General features: G+C 31.9%; 2 protein-coding genes across 2 annotated transcripts; both read left to right on the plus strand.

Moving 5' to 3' along the window:
* The first annotated feature begins 3705 nt into the window (after window positions 1–3705).
* LOC134692255 (putative ferric-chelate reductase 1) lies at window positions 3706–6297 on the plus strand. The gene is made up of 4 exons (XM_063552706.1): window positions 3706–3898; window positions 4614–4741; window positions 5593–5687; window positions 6147–6297. The coding sequence occupies exons 1-4, from the start codon at window positions 3706–3708 to the stop codon at window positions 6295–6297; spliced, it is 567 nt and encodes a 188-aa protein (XP_063408776.1).
* A 4877-nt stretch (window positions 6298–11174) lies between these two features.
* Window positions 11175–16457, plus strand: LOC134692960 (putative ferric-chelate reductase 1). The gene is made up of 5 exons (XM_063553630.1): window positions 11175–11300; window positions 12601–12823; window positions 14434–14561; window positions 14901–14995; window positions 16028–16457. Exons 2-5 carry the CDS (start codon window positions 12628–12630, stop codon window positions 16179–16181), a joined length of 573 nt encoding a protein of 190 aa, XP_063409700.1. The 5' UTR covers window positions 11175–11300; window positions 12601–12627; the 3' UTR covers window positions 16182–16457.
* The last annotated feature ends 2873 nt before the right edge of the window (window positions 16458–19330 follow it).

Consider the following 19330-nt stretch of genomic DNA (forward strand, 5'->3'; position numbering starts at 1 on the left):
CTTATATGCTTGTTTTGAACAATTGTTCCCATATAGACAGTTTACTTATAAATGGTCTTGAGATTTCACGCAAAAATTAAAACGGTTTTCTTTTTAAAACTGCATCAATATATCAAATTGGGTCCTTTCGATTTTTCATATTATATTGAAAGAAGCCCAATATATATTGATGCTGTTTTAAAAAGAAAACCTTTTTAAATTTATTTCATGCGTTAAATCACTAGCGTATATAGAAGCATTATATCTTTTTGGGGAAAATTGTGCAGTTTTAAAACTAGATAATAATATATATGATGAAATATACATTTAACATGGCTATTTACATATCATATGTTTATTTGATGCGACATGTTACTATAAATATTTTGTTACTGTAAATAAAGTAGACTGCACCAATGTTAGCACCGTATTATTACCCTTGTACTGCTGTTGTGTTGGCTGATAGTGAGGATAAGGACGTAAACATCCGGGCATGTAATAATTAAAAGTTCGATTCAATTTTACAAATTAAAAGTTCGCTTCAATTTTACAAATTATATTTTCACTACAAGAGTAGCACATTTTAATAAATAAATACTGAAGACCTGTTGGTGACCTTCTGCTGTTGTTTTTTATTTGGTCGGGTTGTTGTCTCTTTGACACATTCCCCATTTCCATTCTCAATTTTATTTTTAAGTAGTGTTGTTTAACCTTTGCCAAATAGTTCTGTCCACATTCCTGTTCAAGGGAGCCAGTTCGATTTCATGTAAGTCTGCCATTAGAACACAATAAAAATAGTTGTATTCTTCTGCTTTATATTACCCTGTGACTCATAACATCTATAGCTGTATCTGCAGACTAGGTATACGCAAACAGAAAAAGTTCAAAGTAAGTATAATCTTATGTTAGCCATTTAATTTTTCATGTATACACATTTTGTATTAAAAGTAAATCTTATAAGGCAATCATGATTTATTCACTAGTTGCGTTTTTCTTTGAGCTAGGTCTTAGTTAATTTGAACTTCTTTAATCGGCTCTTGGTGTCTTCTATATATAATCTTCGTAGCTGGTTTTTTTTTTGTACTTTGTCAGTCAGGCCATTGATTTATTCGTTTGTTCGTATGGTGTTCTACAACACCGCTGTACTTGATTAAAATCGGGTTCAGACTCGCACTATTGATTCTGCATATTTCGAAAGTCGGACATCTGTTATTCAGTCATTGCTTTATGTTAATGACTATTTCGGTTTTTGTTTTCGTATATAAAATGTCAAATATATGTGACATAAGAATCTTAATTACGTCTAAATTTGGTCGTAAGTCATGAACAATTCAGTATACCTACAATCAACTTTAGTCGTAAGAAATTATTTTGTGAAACTGATTACAGGTCGTTGGGTTTTTATCGTTTTAATTTTTGTTCACTTGTTGCCATGTTGTGGCTTTCATAGCCGACTATATGGGTGTTTGCTAATTGTTGAAGGCCGTATGCAGACAACATTCTACAACCGACCTGGTAAAGTTGATTCCGCTATTGACCTTTCTATTCGAGTACTACAAAAACATATATCACCTAGTTACATATACATGTACGAATAATTATATTTTAATTGTTGTATAGTAGTAATTTAGAAGTATACAACCACATGATAATAATTATAATCTGCAGAAGCGGATTTAGGGCGGGGCTAGGGGGCCAGCCCCTCTTTTTTGGAAAACATTTGGTTGCTTTTATAGGGCATCACTGAAGCGTGACTGGAGCGGGTCCCCTCTTAGGTCAGTCAGTGTGCCCCCACGTATGAAAATTTCTGGATCCGCCACTGATCTGCAATCATATATGGATCTTTCTAGAAACTTGACTGGTAAAGAATAACTCGTCTATAAAATTTCTTCAATAAAGATTTTGTCAATTATAAATTCTCATTTTATACATGTATACGAGAAAAGTAATGTTTCGTGTTAAACGTGTAGCCGAGCAATACATAATTTACAATTTATATTTAAATGTTGTATGTGATCTTGATTTTACCATTTTAGGACACCCTTGTTTCTTTTTCGTTGTGTAACCAAGTGGTTTGGTATAATACCATGCAATCCAACTGTACTCTCAAATTAAATTTATGCAAATAATGTGTTAATAATCTGATTTATCATCACGAGTTCATGCACTGAATCACGGATCATTTCACCTTATTGCGGTGTTATGACCAAATTGTTAACTTTTATTGCATATTTATCTTCCTACTGCCTATTTATAAAATTGATATTGAATAAATTATAGAGATGTTAGGTCAGCATTATAGAATTTATATAGGTAGTGCGTGTTTGTTGGATTAAAAATGTTGGCTCGTTTACGTTTTGTCGTTAAACGATGAAATGTTTCATTTACTATATACAAATAAGATGTGATATTAATGCCAATGCAGGGGCGGATCCAGCCATTTAAAAAAAAAGGAGGGGGGGTCTGAATCCAGACAAAATAGGGGGGGATCAAACTATATGTCCCCATTCAAATGCATTGATCGTCCAAAAAAAGGGGTTCCAACCCCCGAAACCCTCCCCCTGGATCCGCCACTGCAATGAGACATTTATTCATCATAGTCCAAATAATGTAGACATAAGCACTTGTAGGTCATTGTACGGCCTCTGGTAAGTTAGTAAACACATACCGTAATGTAAGGTTCCAACAAGAAAAACTGTAAAATACTCATAATACAAAGAAAACTAACGGCCTGTTTTGTGTGCAATGCACAAACAAATATATTTTTCCAGATAAAGCATAACATTTTGATCATTCCAAATTCAACCACATTATACCCCGTTTTCCATATAATATGCATACATCATCTGTATTTTGTAACATAATTGTTTTACCATCAATAACCTTGGTTGTACTTTAGCTTATTGATTAAGAAATTTGACAGAAAGTTTATGGTGATTAAGATAAACTGTGACCTTTTAATTTATTCTCCAATTTATTCCGTTTGCTTTAAAAAAAAATATTAAAATATGGACAACATCAGTTTTTTTCTCACAATAAGTTTCTATTCTTTCGACCTAGCGTAAAAATTTAAGCCGTTTACAATTAATAAAGGCGATCAATTATTTTGTTTTTACGTATTTTTAGATGTAAAAGTATTCATTGATAAAAATCAGACAGTCAGTCTGAGTTATATAAGGATAAGGAAGACAACTCATATACATTTCCATAGGTGTAGCTTTCAAAGAAGCTTGTTGTCATATTTTTCCATTGTATATTGAAAAAAAACATGATACACATTTCGTGTAAGCAAAGTCTAGAGATACTAGCAGCTTTTAAATTTCTGCACTTTTCCTAAAATATAGAACCACCCATGCTGAAAATATTTTGCAATTAATCTATTTAACCTAGCTTTTGTCTGTAATAAATATCAACATAATATGACAAGAACTGCAAAACAAGTTTGAGATGAAAAAAAAAAATAAAATAATGATAAATTCGGGATCATAACTCTAAAACGGGTTGACTGAATTTCCAAAGAATTTTCAAACAATTGTTGTTCACCTTTATATGCTCTCTTACTGCTGTATGGTTTTTTTTAATGTTGTATATATAGATAGTTGACCACTATTTGCTTTTATCACGGTGGATATTTTTGTTAATTGACATGGACAAAAATTACAGCAACAGTCATTGAAGATTTCTGATTTTGTGTCCGCATTCTTTTGTTTTACCTATATAGGAATGATGCCGTTATGTCTTCAGTGCGTTTTCTTGATGATGTGTTTCTCCTATGTATACGGAACTTCACAAGGAGCATTACCGAAAGCATGTGACAACATGACGCCGCATCATTATGGAGTCAAGGGCCAAACTGGAGCCGCACCATTTCGTTTAACAGTAGATAAAACTGAGTACAGAGGAGAAGAAACCATTATAGGTAAATCGTAACTATAAAAAATATTGAAGCTGCAAATAGTCTCGTATATATTGTATGCCGGTTAAACTAAAATGAAACATTCAAATGTGACATGATCCTGTAAATTACGGAAAACAAAGGCAACAGTAGTATACCGCTGTTCGAAAGTCAAACATCGATTAAGAGAAAATAAATCCGGGTTACAAACTAAAACTGATGTACACACATCAACTATAAGAGGAAAACAATGAAACAGCAGAAACACTGAATTGCAACAAATAAAACAAAACGATAATGCAACACTTATAGAAACTAACTATAAGATAACAACTGCCATTTTCCTGACTTGGTACAGGACATTTTAATAAAAAAAAAAAAGGTGGGTGGAACCTGGTCTTACGGCTAGGCAAACCTCCCGCTTTTATGACATTGTTAAATATAACACCTAAATAAAAACATAACATGAACGAACTACAGTTTCGACATGAAAACACGTACGTTCTCTCTGGGTTTTTTTCAAATAAAAAACGCAACTGTTAGCATACGGTCTTCAGGTAAAACTTACAAAATTTATAAAATTACGAACATATGCTTGAAAATTTTAACGGTAAAAAAAAATGCCAAAAATACGAATTATTTTCTTTGAGAAAGATCGAGCGTTTTTGCTTTTTAATGTTCAACCAACACTGGAAATATTTACCTAATCTTTGTTATTTGTATTTTTTTCATTTATCAGTCAAATTGTCAAAAACTTCAAACAAAACGTTCAAAGGATTTCTAATCCAGGCTAGAAACGAGGATGGAAAAAAGATAGAAGGCTTCAGACTTTCGGCTCAATCCAAATTTCTTCAGTGCGATAGTCCAGTAAGTAAAACAAATATGTTGTAAATATGTAAAATGTATGATTTAAATAATGTGTTCAATGCAGTAAGTACAGAACACTGTTTCTCTATATACATCTGAAAAGAAAGATGATTGATTAATTGGTGATTAACGTTACCGTCAGCACTATTGTGCAATATGGTGGAGGTTAGATTTTATCAGCGGAGGAAGACGGAGTGATCAGAGAACCTTGGAGAAAACTGACAATCATAATCAATGAAGATTGCAGTCGAGTGCACCAGCCCCGTACGATGTCCGAACTCATAAACTCTGTGTTGACAGTCTAGTGATACATTATTTTGGCAACTTAGACCACTCGGCCTCCCCTGATTACAAAGAGAAGTGGGTAATAATTCAACGAACCAGCAAATCATTAACCAATAGTTTTATTGGTAACATCTGTAACATCTATTTATCTCCAACGGGACATAAAAGTACATATAACGTCTAATTGAATATACTTGATGGAGTTTAGCTGAAATAAATGAATGTTCAACATTGAGTAAACAACGTTGGTAAAGGGTATAGTTATCATAATGCCTGGTTGTTGTTTAGTTTTACAGCCTATTTCATTGAGTGTGTAAGGAAAGGTATAAACTTTGGTTAGCTTGCTTGTTAGCTGAACCGTGAAGTCATTATAAGGTAAGATAAACTACCCTACTTTCGAAGTAGTCTAGTCTTACAGACAGATCAATTTATTATACGTCGGACTAGTCTACTATAAAAGGTGGGTAGTTTGCCTAACTTCACGGTTCAGCTAACAAGCAAGCTAACCAAGGATTATACCTGCCCTACACACTCAATGAAATCAGCTGTAACTATTTTTTTGACAGAATGATACTGTTACCCACACAGAAGCCTCCGCAAAACAAAGTTACATAGCGGAGTTCATTGCACCTAGTACGTCACAAGGAAATATAGCTATTTTGTAAGTTTATAATTTACCTTCATTTTCTTTGCAGGACACGCTGATTAGTTTTCTTAAATGCTCATTGTTTAATTTGTTTAATATGGTAAATCAAAATTGGGACTGAAAATGGGGAATGTGTCAAAAAACAACAACCCGTATAGAGAACATAAAACAGTAGAAGGCCAATAGGTCTTTAAAACAACGAGACAATTGTAGTCAAAAGACTATGAATAGTACCTACCAGATCTGAACAATGTTTTAAATTAGGGTTATATCTGTCTTTTTTTTTTTTGGCAATCTCTTAGAAATATCTATTACATATAGGCACGCTTAAAATATCGATTTTACGTGATTAGAGTTGTTATTTTACTTTTTGATGAATGAAAGAGTTACTAGATAGATATGAGGAAATATTTCAAATGTGAATAACAAAATGCTACTATCCAAAATTCAACGAATACTTTTTATTTGTTTTAGTGCTACTGTGGTTCATAATTTCGAGACTTACTGGGTAAGGATACAGTCCGACCTGATAATCGACAGAGTCACCTCAGGAGCCTCATCAACATTCTTACCAAACACTTTAGCTGTCGTTACGGTTGTGTTTATATGGAGATACGTGTATTGAAAACAGACGTTAAATTTCATTTTTTTTAATGTATTACTTTGTCTACCTCATATTTCGATCTAAAAAAATAAAGTTGACACTCTTTGAGCAAAAATTAAACAATTCTTAATTTAAAATGTATAATTATACACAAAAAAACCAGAATGTTTGGTGCATTTTAGTTAAATTTGACTTCATGTCCACCCCCCCCCCCCCCCTTTTTCCCATTAAGATGCTATACTTTTCCCATAACGGTGTACAAGTCTTGTTATTTGAAATCTTTTCTGGTAAATTAGCTCTATCCCATGATGTCTGATAAATGTTCAGCCGCAAGTATTACATTTTTATTTAGGACAATAGTATTAGATATAACTTTATCCTGCTCTGTTAATGACATAATGATTTGGTATGTCACAATAAGGAGATGTGGTATGCTTACCAATGAGACAACTATACACCACAGTGATGAATAATGATAGGTCACAGTATACCCTTCGACAATGGAAAAAGAAACGACCGCAAGAAAACAAATCAACTTATTCAACCTTTTCTTCTGAACCGTGCCCGTTAAATCATTTTCTGGAGATCTCGTAACAATCTACTAATGATGCAATCATAATCTTTCGGTGTTAACTTTGATGACAGCATAGGCGGATCCTGACGGATCCAGCAACCCCCTCCCCCCTCCCCCTCATTTCGTGGGGATAATTTGGTTGATTATATAGGGAATCACTGAAGCATGATCGGAGTGGCCCCCCTTTATTGTGTTAGGTCAGCTCCCCCCGTCCCCCCTTTATGAAAAGTCTGGATCTGCCACTTGACATCCTGTGTGTACGAAACATCTATTGCTGATATTGTTGATGTGTCACTTCAAGGATAACAAGTCAGTAATAAGTTCAAGAAATTGAAAATGTATATGCAACAAGAGCTTTTTTATACATGTATATTATCAAATTCAGATCAATTATGCATCATATTAAAAAACTATAACCATGTAATAAAAACAAATCGATGTACATTAATACCATACTGTTAACCAATAATCGATTTCGAGTGACGACATTCAAGCAGGTGTCTCATACACGTAAGTAGTATTGTGCTAAATATGTCTCTCATTGTAATAGCTTTAAAAAATTACAACAAAACGCAAAGAGAATGTCACAATAACCCGTATCAACAGAATAGCTATGTACAGTAACACTGTACAATCCTTTCCAATTGTTTTATCGGTTCTTTATAGGAAGATGTGGTATGAGTGCAAATGAGATAACTCTCCATCCAAGTCACAATTTATAAAAGTCATTCATTATAGGTCAAGGTACGGACTTCAATACGGAGCCTTGACTCAAATCGAACAATACGCTATAAATGGCATATTTCTTTATAGACCGAAAAAAATATTACAGTCATTCCTTAAATAACTTATCGAAGAATTTAAATAGAGAAAAATATTCAAAGAATGACCGAACAACACATTAATTCACGAATATCAGTGTTGTTCGGTCGCGAGAAACAAGAAACACGAGTATGAACCGCGTAAACAGACGATAACCACTCTCGTATCTATATATCAAAATAAACAACAAAACGTAACGAGAATGTTACAACAAACCTTATCAACAGAATAGCTACAGTAAAAATGTACAATCCATTCGACTCGTTTTATCGTCTTCTATATACGATAGTCATACTTTTGGTTTAACTAATTGAAATACTTGTCTCTTGACACCAAGCAACCAACACCCAATCAATTAAAAAGTCAAAAATAAAACTGACAACGTCAAGGCTAGAAAACAAAAAGACTAAAAAAACCAATGGAAAACTAAAGGATTAGCAACACGAGCACCAACAAAAAATGGGGTGGTTGGTGCTCCGGAAGTGAGAGCAGAAGCTGATCAAATTAAGGCATGCGTCTTGTTGCTTATGTCGAAGCCAGGTGATAACTGTAACTATAGGTAGATTGAACACCTGGAAAGGGGAGCGGGATTCATTTTCAACAAACACTTTTTTAGTCCAAATACTGTAAACAACAGGCTTAGTTTAAGCCTGAAATCTCATTAATTATAATCTCGCTTGTACATGTATGTCTAATTTTCAAAGATCGTAATAATAAATAGAATTGCATACAATAATTTCTGAATTAAAAGTACACTAAATAAATGTTAACTTCGACATCAATTTATTTTATACATTTACGTAGTGCATGCTACAAAAATCAATTAAGCTAGAAATATCATAATCGAAATAGATTTACAAAAGTAAATTGTTATCAGAATTAAATTAAGTAGTTGATGAACGTGACTAAAGAGTTGCAGATGTTTACTGTCCAGCAGTCAATATCAATATTTCACACATACTCCAGACGTGACCTTTAAAAGTTAATATTTGTTATGTCAGGTATTTTTATAGTTATACGGTATGAGTTTTGCACATTGTTGAAAGCCATGCAGTGGCCACTTGTTTTTGATTGATAGTTAAAAGATACAAGAAGATGCGGTATGAGTACAAATGAAAAAAAAAATCCATTCAATTCACAGTTGTTAAAGTAAACCATTATAGGTCAACGTACGGCCTTCAACCTTGGCTCACACCGAACAGCAAGCTAAACATAAAGGGCACACAAATGACATTTTGTAAAATCATTCAAACAGGAAAACCAAACGTTACAGTCTAAAGTATGTACACAATAGAACGAGAAACGACAATACTTATGAACCATATCAACAAACGACAACTACTGAACACCAGGTTTCTGAATTGAGTGGGACAGGTACAACTACAAGTTCATATTTTGTTGTGTCATGACTTTTTATAGCTGACTTATGTGGTGACCAACAGTTGTCATTCAGACTCTTAATTTAACTTATCAAATCGCCTTGTTTTTACATCTATGTCATTTAGACTCTTAGTTTAACTTATCACATCGCCTTGTTTTTACATCTATGTCATTTAGACTCTTAGTTTAACTAATCACATTGCCTTGTTTTTACATCTATGTCATTTAGACTCTTAGTTTAACTAATCACATCGCCTTGTTTTTACATCTATGTCATTTAGACTCTTAGTTTAACTAATCACATCGCCTTGTTTTTACATCTATATCATTTAGACTCTTAGTTTAACTAATCACATTGCCTTGTTTTTACATCTATGTCATTTAGACTCTTAGTTTAACTAATCACATTGCCTTGTTTTTACATCTATGTCATTTAGACTCTTAGTTTAACTAATCACATCGCCTTGTTTTTACATCTATGTCATTTAGACTCTTAGTTTAACTAATCACATTGCCTTGTTTTTACATCTATGTCATTTAGACTCATAGTTTAACTAATCACATCGCCTTGTTTTTACATCTATGTCATTTAGACTCTTAGTTTAACTAATCACATCGCCTTGTTTTTACATCTATGTCATTTAGACTCTTAGTTTAACTAATCACATTGCCTTGTTTTTACATCTATGTCATTTAGACTCTCAGCTTAACTTATCACATCGCCTTGTTTTTACATCTATGTCATTTAGACTCTTAGTTTAACTAATCACATCGCCTTGTTTTTACATCTATATCATTTAGACTCTTAGTTTAACTAATCACATTGCCTTGTTTTTACATCTATGTCATTTAGACTCTTAGTTTAACTAATCACATTGCCTTGTTTTTACATCTATGTCATTTAGACTCTTAGTTTAACTAATCACATCGCCTTGTTTTTACACCTATGTCATTTAGACTCTTAGTTTAACTAATCACATTGCCTTGTTTTTACATCTATGTCATTTAGACTCATAGTTTAACTTATCACATCGCCTTGTTTTTACATCTATGTCATTTAGACTCTTAGTTTAACTAATCACATCGCCTTGTTTTTACATCTATCTCATTTAGACTCTTAGTTTAACTAATCGCATTGCCTTGTTTTTACATCTATGTCATTTAGACTCTCAGCTTAACTTATCACATCGCCTTGTTTTTACATCTATGTCATTTAGACTCTTAGTTTAACTTATCACATTGCCTTGTTTTTACATCTGTGTCATTTAGACTCTTAGTTTAACTTATCACATCGCCTTGTTTTTACATCTGTGTCATTTAGACTCTTAGTTTAACTAATCACATCGTCTTGTTTTTACATCTATGTCATTTAGACTCTTAGTTTAACTTATCACATGGCCTTGTTTTTACATCTATGTCATTTAGACTCATAGTTTAACTTATCACATCGCCTTGTTTTTACATCTATGTCATTTAGACTCTTAGTTTAACTTATCACATCGCCTTGTTTTTACATCTATGTCATTTAGACTCTTAGTTTAACTTATCACATCGCCTTGTTTTTACATCTATGTCATTTAGACTCATAGTTTAACTTATCACATTGCCTTGTTTTTACATCTATGTCATTTAGACTCATAGTTTAACTTATCACATCGCCTTGTTTTAACATCTATGTCATTTGGACTTTTAGTTTAACTTATCACATTGCCTTGTTTTTACATCTATGTCATTTAGACTCTTAGTTTAACTTATCACATCGCCTTGTTTTAACATCTTTGTCATTTGGACTCTTAGTTTAACTTATCACATTGCCTTGTTTTTACATCTATGTCATTTAGACTCTTAGTTTAACTAATCACATCGCCTTGTTTTTACATCTTTGTCATTTGGACTCTTAGTTTAACTTATCACATCGCCTTGTTTTTATATTAAAAGCTTTTCGAACAATCGACTGATTAATTTTAGTTTTCAAATAATTAAAACAATGCTTACTACATGTATAAGTACACAAGGGCCATGTTAATTAAGATGTTCAAGTATATGACTAAGACTAATCTTTGACGTAGGAAACAACCGTTTATATGTAGGGATATAATTTAAAGTTTCAATTCCGTTTTGATCATCTTATAATCATGTGTGTATCCTTATGAATATGTCCAATCATACAATCTCCCGTTAAGTGTATCAATAACACTTTAAGCTTGGTCAGTATTAGGTACTTGTACTAACATACAGATTCATTAAGGTTTGTTTAGTCATTTTTTAATAATTTAATTGTAAATGGTTGCAACTTCAATATAAATTCTTATGTAAACTTTTTTACCAAAAGTCACACACAAAATTTACTATCCATTTATCATGAAAATAATTGTGAAATGTGTTTGTGTTATAGAATATACTCATTATATAGTTTAATGTAATAAATAAAGATTACTTTATTTCGATTTAAGGTGGTATATGGGTGTCTCAATTAAAAATAAAAGAAATTGTTCATACTTTGCCAACATGTAGTTTTTATTGATTTTTGTTCTAAAATATAATGAAAATGATAGGTTACCGCGCATTTTCTCAAGCTACAGGCGGTGACAAAATGATAAGTTTTGTATTGATTATTCAGGAAAAAACATAAGTATGTGATAAAAACCTCAACTAAATGATAGAATTGTAAAATAAAATATGAGATAGTTTTAAGTAAATGGTTTGAGCATATCAAAATAAAAGAGAGGATCAGCGTACGTTTTTTTCTTTTTGGCAGGAATACAAAATTGCAAAATTCCATGTAGATTCCTTCAGAAAATACAATATTGCAGAGTTACCTCCCCTTAAAATGCAAATATTAAAAAAAAAAAAATCAAGTATAAATAATATTCACTTTTGCCAATAGTTATATTTAAAAGTTAAAATCATATATATTTGATCCTTTAACTGATATTCACATTAGTTATCTGCAATCATGCATCAAATTTTGATAACTAAATTGATAATCTGGACCTTAAGTTCTCTGTTTTCTACAATCCAAGATGACAAATGATTCCCATATTATGAAATATGCAAATGATATATATAATAGCTGTCTATCTTAAGTTAATCGTGTAAAGGTAGCTGACAAAATTAACTATCCCTGTAACAGGAAACTCATTGTCAACGTGTTTGTGATACAGAATATAAATAAAAGGTTAATTCATAATCATAATGTCAAATAACATATTTCTTAATCTTATATCGTTTTCTAATAGCAAGACATTGCAATCCGTTATTCATTTAGAAAGTTTTCAAGTAGCAATGTAAAACATCGAAATAAACTCATCATAGATACAATAATTGACAACTTTTATTTTCGCAAGACGTGCATTTCGTCCACAAATGACTTATCGGTGACACCCGAAACAAAACAAGTTACAAAGGTCAAATAAAGGGCGGAGTTGGAGAGCATTGAGGACCAAAAATTCCCAAAGTCTTGCCAATTACAACAAATGATGCTAGCACGTTATCCTAATCTGTAGAAGAGCAGTTTTAAATATCATGTCAACGGTTTTATTTTACAGAAACTTTCTCAACAAAGTTGCAGTATAATGGAATTATCAAGCCTGAGCATTCTCTTGTTATTGTCATGGTGTTCGTATATAGATGGAACATCACAAGGAGCATTAAAAGGGGCATGTAATGATATGACCCCACAGCATTCAGGAAACAGCCCTCAGTCCACTGCACCACCATTCCAAATAACTGTAGATAAGACAATGTACGAAGGAGGTGATGTTATAACAGGTATTAAACTGACTTTAATAATTTACATAATTCATGTTAAAAAACTATCATTTTATTATAAGCAGATACACATAAAACTGTTAATGGTTAATTGAGGGTAATACCTATCCTTGATTCTGACTATTTCAAAAGTGTCGAATGATTGGGTTTGAACTCGAACAAAGCGCAACATACAAAAAAAGCCAATTTTGTTTTTTAAATTCAATGACGGTTTGGAACAAACAATAGTATTTTATATGTCTTGAAGATATGCAATGTACAGAAAATTTACCAGAAACATAAATGACGCATTACATATATGTAAATGGTTTATGAATGGTCACAAATAAAGTTAACCACATCTACCTGATTACCAGTGTTTAGCCATCTTTCGTAGATTATTATTTGATGTTCTTCGAATAAAATAGGAAGTGCACCTGATTATGCATCAAGAACTGTGAAGAGCTACAAATGTAGGACATTTTGAAAATGGCCCTTACGGAGTATACATTTTTGAGAATTTTTATTAACACTCTCTGCTGCAGTGTAGACAAGCAAAAGTGGCCTACTTGTATTTATATATGCGCATGTGAATTTACCAATGGTAAAGCATAACTGTTACATATAAAACTGTTCTATCATATGTTTCTGTGATTTTACTGTAAACTTTAAGAGTCGAATGTGGAATACCGCAATTTCCAATATAAACTTCCAGATTTTTAAACGCTTTGTACATACCAACAAGTTATTTATAACAGTGCAAACAAAGATTTAACTTCTATGCCGGATTTCTTAAAAAGTTAATATTTTGTTGAAAAATTAAAATATCATAAAGAATTGAGAATGGAAATGGGGAACGTTTCAAAGTGACAACAACCCAGCCATAGAAAAAAAACCAGCAGAAGTTCACCAACAGGTATTCAATGTAGCGAGAAATTCCCGCACCCGGAAGCGTCCTTCAGCTGGCCCCTAAACAAATATATACTAGTTCAATGATAATGAACGCCATACTAATTTTCAAATTGTACACAAGAAGCTAAATTTAAAATAATATAAGACTAACAAAGGCCAGAGGCTCCTGACTTTAGACAGGCGCAAAAATGTGGTGGGGTTAAACATGTTTATGAGATCTCAACCCTCCCCTATACCTCTAGCCCATGTAGAAAAGTAAACGCATACATGTAACAATACACACATTTAAAATTCAGTTCAAGAGAAGTCCGAGTCTGATGTCAGAAGCTGTAACCAAAGAAAATAAACAAAATGACAATAATAATTATTATACATAAATAACAACAGACAACTAGCAGTTTACTGACATGCCAGCTCCAGACTTCAATTAAACTGATTAAAATGGTCACCAAACTTCTCATATGACAATAATAAAAAAAAAATCATTTCAATATCATAAATTCCGTTTATAAACAGATTAAAGATTGGCGAGTTCCATATAGAAGTATGACATCTGGAAATAGCTTGTAACATATTTCGAAATGTGTTGGGTCGGCCAATATTTGGAAAGTTTTAACATGCTGTGGGTTTACTTGAAATGTGTATATATGTTGTTTTTGTTTTTTTAATCTATCAATATAAGGGTTGTTTTATGGACTCGAATTTATTTTGTTTTTTAGTAAACTTATCCAGGACCGCAACAAACCAGTTCAAAGGATTTTTTATTCAAGCCAGAAATCAGGATGGAACTAAAATTCCAGGCTTTACACTGGCACAGAACTCTAAATTCCTACAGTGTGACACTGCAGTAAGTTACAAGATATACAAAACGAATTAATTTGATCATGAATAGGCTATTTCATATAGCGTTTTGCAAACCACATTATTTATGTAGAAATAATATTTTAATAGTAGTTATTTTTATATGATAAAGAAATGTGGTATGATGACCAATGAATAAGCCGTAAAATTACAAATAAATATGATCTATGTGTCATATATATTTCCTTATTCCGTCATGATTTTCTTCTACAAATTAATTAAAAATTGCATGATGACAACTTCTTTTACTCGATTGTTCCGCAAACGATACAAACATATTCATTTGGATATTTATATTAAATGACCACTATTTTCATATTTGTAGAATGATGCCGTTACACATACAGAAGCTTCTCCAAAAGACAGTGTTACTTTTCAGTTTACTGCACCAGCCACATCTAGAGGGAATATAACAATTGTGTAAGTATATACTTTTATATTGATAGATAGTTGTGTGTTTCATGATATCTACTTAAAAGCCAATCAAAATATATAATTAAGGATGTCTGCTTGTCATGTTTTTGGAATTTTTGTCAGATTTTCGGAATCCTCTGGTTTTATCCATTTGAATGCCCTACAAAAATCCCCATGAACACCCATTTTTCTTTTTATAAATCTTTTAAATGTGTAATTATAAGTCATATGTAAAAGTCTTATAAAAATTTATTTATTTTTTAATAGTATTTGAGATCTTTAACATGTCAATAATAAAGCTAGGAAAAATCAAGAGAGAACATTTTCCCGGCAAAATTCCAATGGCTTATATAAATATCTCGAAAACAAGCACATTGACCCCTATTTTTTTTTGCGTTTTTGATTCCTCAATATATTCCCTTTCAATACATATTAGTTTTATGAAAAGTTATTTATTTTGAAACTGAGCAGCGAACATCCTTAAACCAAAATAAGAAATTATAGATGTCCACCAGTTTAAGTTTTCGCCAAACTAATATTTGACATCACACCAAAGGTGATGATTTTTTTTCTTCAAATTTTATATAGGTACACACAAAGATCTAACACCTGTATCTGTAATACTACATGTACATTAATACTTGATTTGATTGTTAATATAAAAAAAAAGATGTGATAATTATGTTTGCAAATACAATGTTACTCTTCACAAGAGAAAAATTGACACAGAAATTAACAATTACAGGTCACCATCAACAATGAACAAATCCCATACCACAAAGTCAGCTATAAAAGTCCCCGAAATGACAAACGTAAAACAATTCAAACGAATTGTGGCTGGGTTAAACATGTTAATGGGATAAACATGTAAGCATGCAAGTTTTTCTGTTTTCATATTCTGATAAAACTTCAATGTATAAAAAAAATAGTTGTTTTCGGCATGTAAGCTTGAATAAAAAAAATATGATTTTTTTAAAAGATTTATTAATACAAGAGTTAATACACATATTGGTAATTGTTTTGTATATTCTATTTCAGAGCGACAGCTGTGGAGTCTTTCAACACTTTCTGGGTGAGGATTCCCTCGGAAACAATTGTTGACCTGGCACCTACTGGAGTTTCCTCTACGATCCTACCAAACTTTATTGTAGTAATTGTCACTGTACTCTGCATAAATCTTTTTCAACAATAGAAATATCAGTCACTATTTTTAGGAAGTAATCATCGAATTTTTTTTCTGTAATTCTATCATTAATAAGGATAAATTTTAGCATTGTCTTAATGCCAGTACAGTTTGAAATATTTGCAAATGACAAAGAAATATAAGGAGTCACAATACAATCCCATACTTATAGCGCTTCTAAACTTTAAGCACACTCAGCATTCATTTCATTATCGACTCATACATAACATTTTCATACGTCACCAATGTAATATTTTCTAAAATAAATATTAGAATAGATCTTAATGATACTGCTTTTCTTTTTTACCTTTTTTGTTTTTATATTTTTTTTACTATGACACAGACAACTGCTACATATATATCAAATACAATGTATATCATATTTAAAACATGAAATGATTCAACAATATATATAACATTATTTGGGAGTGATAAGAATTAGTAAAACATCACATTGTCTTTTGAAACTTAATGCAATACGAGTTTTGTTGGATAATTATACTATTTTCTCTAACTCTATGGAAATTTATCCCTTTCCGAACCCATTGTATAAAAAAAATTTAATCAACGTGTGGTTGCTGGTGATCTCAAAAGATCATTGGATGATTTTAAGGGTCATGACCTTTTTAGCTAACTGAATGAATCAAAATATGATAACAGGCGGCTGTTATGAGGCGGCTCGGACTTTAAAATTGATAATTCAACTATCTCGATTGGATAAATTCGATAATCCACTGGTATCAATGTAAGAATCTATATATATCACGGGTCGTCATGCGGTTTAACGAGTGAAATGATCGCGAAAACATATCTAACGGGGGTCAAGTAATCCAGCCTTAAAAGTACATAGTTTTTATAAAACATCAAAAGGCAGATTCGTTCTCGACATTTCAATGACATAAATTATGTAAACAAACATGATTTTTTTTTACGATCCGAATAATATAAACTCAATTATTATTACTACTTTTATCCGAATAAGGGCATTCCGTTTGAATAAATCAAATGTTTCTCATAGTTACTTTGTATAAGAAACTTGATAAAAAAAAGAAATATTTACAGAAAAATGATTTTCTCGGATCGTGAAAAATCACGTACTGCTTTTTGAAGATCGTGAAAAGGAACGTGAAACTGCAAAGACGTCCAAATTATTGTGCAATTATATGATAATTTAAATTTGCATAATAGTTGGGTGATTGAAGGATGCAGTTTTGTATTGTCTTGTGAAGTACTCACTTATCACGAGTTACAGGATAACTAAATTTTGTATATTCCTTAAGTACAGTGTACCTGTTTGCCATAGCGCCACTGGAGTTGGAGTATGGTGAACATGTCTATCATGTTTCATATATGACGTTAATTGTATTAAATACATTGAGTGATAGTTAGCTGTTTATGTCTGGCTGTCGGTCAGGGTTCATATACTTTCGGCCTTATGTTTCAAGTTAATTGGCCAAACATAACTTTAACATTTGTCAGTTTCTACGATACTGTAAGGATCGGAACACCATAATTTTGTGTACGGGATGCTTGGTATGGTTTATTTGACCTTGACCTAGAACTGTTGCACAAAATGTTGGTTATCACTCAATCTCAAATTATTCAGAAAGATAATGTTCTGCATGAATTGTACCAGACCAATTCTCAGAGCTGAATTTTTCACACTGATTTAGACACGTTTTTAGTTGTGTTTTTTATTTAACTTTCGAGGTACAGTGTTCAATTAAAAAATTATAGCTTTAATGTTCATTCTTATCCAAAAAGTAACAAACTTTAACCAGTTGCAGGTATATCAAATAGTCAAAGAAATATTGATTTCTGATTACAAGTATTAAGTCTGACAACGCATTATCTTTCACGATCAAAATAATGCGTTGCCTGATCTTTCACGATTAAAATTGACGAAAATTCAACCAGTATAAGGTTTTCCTTAACAAATTAACGCTTTTAAGGGAAGAGAACACTTTTATTTTACTGAACTATCAGATACACCAAAGATTAAATTTTAAATATAGCATTATATATTGATATATGACCATTATAGGTACAAGCAGCTTGTTTTCTTAATTAATACCATAGACATGCATTTTGCCTTTTGGTTTTTTTTCGTAAAGTACTGCATATTTTCTATATCTTATTTCATAGTTATGTTAAGGAAATTGAACCATTTTGACAGACGTATTTTTTTGTTCGAATGTATTCGGCGTTTTGAAAATCAAGCGATTTTTTTCACAGATTCTTAACTAGAATTTACATTAAAAATCTTTCACGATTCGGTACCAGAGCTTTAACGATCGCCTCGCAATACTTGACCCCCCTTAGATATTCACAATCTTTTCTCTCGTTAAACCGAATGACACCCGTGTATATGTTCCGTGTAAAAATTTAAGCCGCTGTGGTGATCTCTCTCACAAAATGGACATCTTTTTTTAAAATTTACTATAGACAATTAATTCATCTTTTAAGTTTTAACATTTTCCAATAAGGGTTTTTGGTTCCGTAATCGTTTAGACATGATAAAATACTTGTATCATTGTAAAACAAATAGTAGCAGTATTTTATTAGATCACTCCAGTTTTTTCTTTGGGGTCCGTGTTGCTTAATCTTCAGGATTTTTTTCCCTCGGGTATCTTTCGATCCTCTTTTACACCAGTTATATCATCCCATGCTATGTGTATTTGTTATTTGTTCATATTCATGACAATTGACGTTGAAAAAGGTATCAAAATAGTTTTATGAGTTCATCTTCATCGGATATTTTACTTTGGTCCATAACTTATATTTATCGATCGCACGTTGTCTTTAGGGGCAAATAAAGGCAAGAGTATAATTTGAAATTTATAAATCGATTGAGAGAAAACAAATCCGGGTTATAAACTAAAATTGAGGTAAACACATCAAATATAAGAGGAAAACAACAAAACAAAAGTAACATTAACGTGCAACAACAACAAAAACGACAATGCAAAACAAAACAAACAAAAACGAACTATAGGATAACAACTGCCATATTTCTGACTTGGTCCAGAACGTTTTAAGAAAACAATACCAATGATGTCAATCAAATTATCAATTGGATTACAATTGACAGTATAACAGTTTACACGAATGCTACACGCAATAATGTCAAAAAGTAAAACCAAAGCCCACAACATCAA

The sequence above is a fragment of the Mytilus trossulus genome, chromosome 12, assembly GCF_036588685.1.
Source record: "Mytilus trossulus isolate FHL-02 chromosome 12, PNRI_Mtr1.1.1.hap1, whole genome shotgun sequence".
Taxonomy (NCBI): Eukaryota; Metazoa; Mollusca; class Bivalvia; order Mytilida; family Mytilidae; genus Mytilus; species Mytilus trossulus.

Coding starts and splice junctions, on each gene's coding strand:
- LOC134692255 (XM_063552706.1), top strand. CDS start 3,706: ATGCCGTTATGTCTTCAGTGCGTTTTCTTGATGATGTGTTTCTCCTAT. Junction 3,899..4,613: donor AGGAGAAGAAACCATTATAG/GTAAATCGTAAC, acceptor TTCATTTATCAG/TCAAATTGTCAAAAACTTCA. Junction 5,688..6,146: donor CAAGGAAATATAGCTATTTT/GTAAGTTTATAA, acceptor TATTTGTTTTAG/TGCTACTGTGGTTCATAATT.
- LOC134692960 (XM_063553630.1), top strand. CDS start 12,628: ATGGAATTATCAAGCCTGAGCATTCTCTTGTTATTGTCATGGTGTTCG. Junction 14,562..14,900: donor TCCTACAGTGTGACACTGCA/GTAAGTTACAAG, acceptor TCATATTTGTAG/AATGATGCCGTTACACATAC. Junction 14,996..16,027: donor AGAGGGAATATAACAATTGT/GTAAGTATATAC, acceptor ATTCTATTTCAG/AGCGACAGCTGTGGAGTCTT.